Source organism: Centrocercus urophasianus, unplaced genomic scaffold (genome assembly GCF_019232065.1).
Source record: "Centrocercus urophasianus isolate 14NV4802_14NV808 unplaced genomic scaffold, USGS_Curo_1.0 seq_33, whole genome shotgun sequence".
In the NCBI taxonomy this organism is placed as follows: Eukaryota; Metazoa; Chordata; class Aves; order Galliformes; family Phasianidae; genus Centrocercus; species Centrocercus urophasianus.
In genome coordinates this window covers 3975251-3977229 of record NW_024884900.1, presented here as the reverse complement: position 1 = coordinate 3977229, position 1979 = coordinate 3975251, and the positions used below count along the sequence as shown (strand labels likewise).

At 57.7% G+C, this 1979-nt stretch overlaps 1 protein-coding gene across 5 annotated transcripts in view; it reads right to left on the bottom strand.

Annotated features, from left to right (window-relative positions):
• MYO18A (myosin XVIIIA) overlaps positions 1-1979 on the bottom strand; it is a 26753-nt gene that overhangs the window by 3327 nt on the left and 21447 nt on the right. For 3 of the 5 annotated variants that reach the window (XM_042829927.1, XM_042829928.1, XM_042829930.1), the window contains 2 exons: positions 1431-1475; positions 282-407 (listed from right to left, as the gene is read on the bottom strand). In XM_042829927.1, coding sequence (XP_042685861.1) covers positions 282-407; positions 1431-1475 — 171 coding nt within the window. The remainder of the gene's footprint in view (positions 1-281; positions 408-1430; positions 1476-1979) is intronic. The other 2 variants (XM_042829931.1, XM_042829929.1) reach the window with 1 other exon arrangement.

Genomic DNA, 1979 nt, shown 5'->3' with positions numbered 1-1979 from the left:
GAGGGATGTGGGATGATGGAGGGATGTGGGATGATGGAGGGATGTGGTAGAACTGCCAGAGAGAAAGGATGGAGTCCATCACTGCTACCCATTTGAGGAGGCTGCACACAGAGCTGGGATGCCAGGGGCGCAGGGATATCCCTAAGTGTGTGTGGGGCTGTGCCAGCACTCGGGCACGTGTCCCCAGTGGAGACTGAGCTGCTCCCCAGATTCACCCTTTCCTGACACCATGCGCAGTGCCCAGCCGTAGCCACGCCGCCAGCACCCAGCCCTGCACCCACCTGCTGCTGCCCTTCAGGCTGCCATCATCTGAGAGCGCTTTGGAGGAGCCTTTGTTCTTGGACAGCCACGACTTCACTCCATCCACGCGATCCTCCAGCTCTGAGTCCACGTCCGAGTCACCGTCGCTGGTGGGAGAAAGGCAGCGATGAGCACCTGGGATGTGGTGCAGGGACGTGTGACATCGTGCCACCCATCCCCGTCCCTCTGCCCCACTCCATCTCAGGACACCGCATGCTCTGCGACCCCACAGCCCCAAAACCACCCCCAGAAGGATGCGGGGCCACCGGGCTCAGCGCAGCCCTGGCTGTGCACGGCCCTATAGCCAGGAAATCAACCACGAGGTGGAGAACCACGCGGGGCACGGCTCCAGAAACACGGGGGATGCCGAGCTCACAGAGAGGAAATAAGTGGGTTCGTTTTATAGGCTGCCACCGAGTGCAGAATTACCGCGAGGCAGAGCTACGTTGATGCCCCTGGGTAAACAGGAGTTTAGCAGGCAGAACAGAAACGACTCCGGCACGGCGGGCGCACGGACGGATTTACGGCCCCACCGTGACGGAGAGCCCCTGATTTATGGGCGGACATAAAAAAAGCCCTATCTGCCTTAAAACATCTAATTTATAACGGCCGCTGGAAACCGTATTGATCGCCTTTAGCGCGAAGGTGCCGTCTGCATTGCAAAATCCATTCCTCCACGTTGAGAGCATCCCGGTGTAAATCTCTGCTCACGCCGGCCGTGCGCTGCTCTCATTAGCGAGATGGCGGCGCCTATCAGAAATCGAAGCACCGCGTCCCCCCCTGACCCCGCCGGGCTCCCACATCCTAAATGGCAGCTGGGGATGGGCTGGGCAGTGCCATCCTAAAGGGCCGCTCTGTCTGCACGGCCACACGCTCAGCCCGAGAGGGACGGGCTGTTACAGCTCCTATATAGGAATCCTCCTTGTTGCATTCAAAGCAACGAGCTGCGCTCCATCACGCACGTCTCCCTCCCCTGCAATATATCCGGGCTTTAAAAATAAATGCACATAAAACAAACTCTGAGGTGCTGTTAGCTCATGCGAAACTGGGCCAGCAGCATGCAGGGGCCCCGGCCCCAGGGGGGTGAGCAGGGTTAGGGGATGGGGGAGAAGGAAAGAGGAGGTCCTCACAGTTTACTCTTTCTTTTCTGATACTTTGCCACCATGTCCTGCAAACTGGGAGGGGGTGGGTGGGGGAGAAACATAACAGAATGAAATCAAATGAAATTAAAATTGAAAAAAAGAAGGAAACCAAGTCGGGCAGGGCGATGAATGGAGAACAAATCAAAAGGGATGAGATCTGATGAGATGGGGAGGGGAAAGGTTTGGCTACTCTGAGCCCATCTGCAGGGCTGGGCTGGTTTCCAGCGCCCCGAGACCCCACACTGCCCCTGATCCTGGGGTCCCTCAGATGTCCTCAGGATTTGTGGCCGGGGATGTGGCAGCAGGTGAAGCTGCACCAGGCTGCGGGTGAAGGGAGGGGTGGGCAGGTGGGTGGGTGCACAATGCACAGATGGGTGGATGCATGGGTGCAAGGATGGATGGATGGGTGGGAGGGTGAAAGGATGGATGGATGCATGAATGGATGGATGGGTGCAAGGATGGATGGATGGGTGCAAGGATGGATGCATGAATGGATGGATGGATGGATGGATGGATGGATGGATGGATGGATGGATG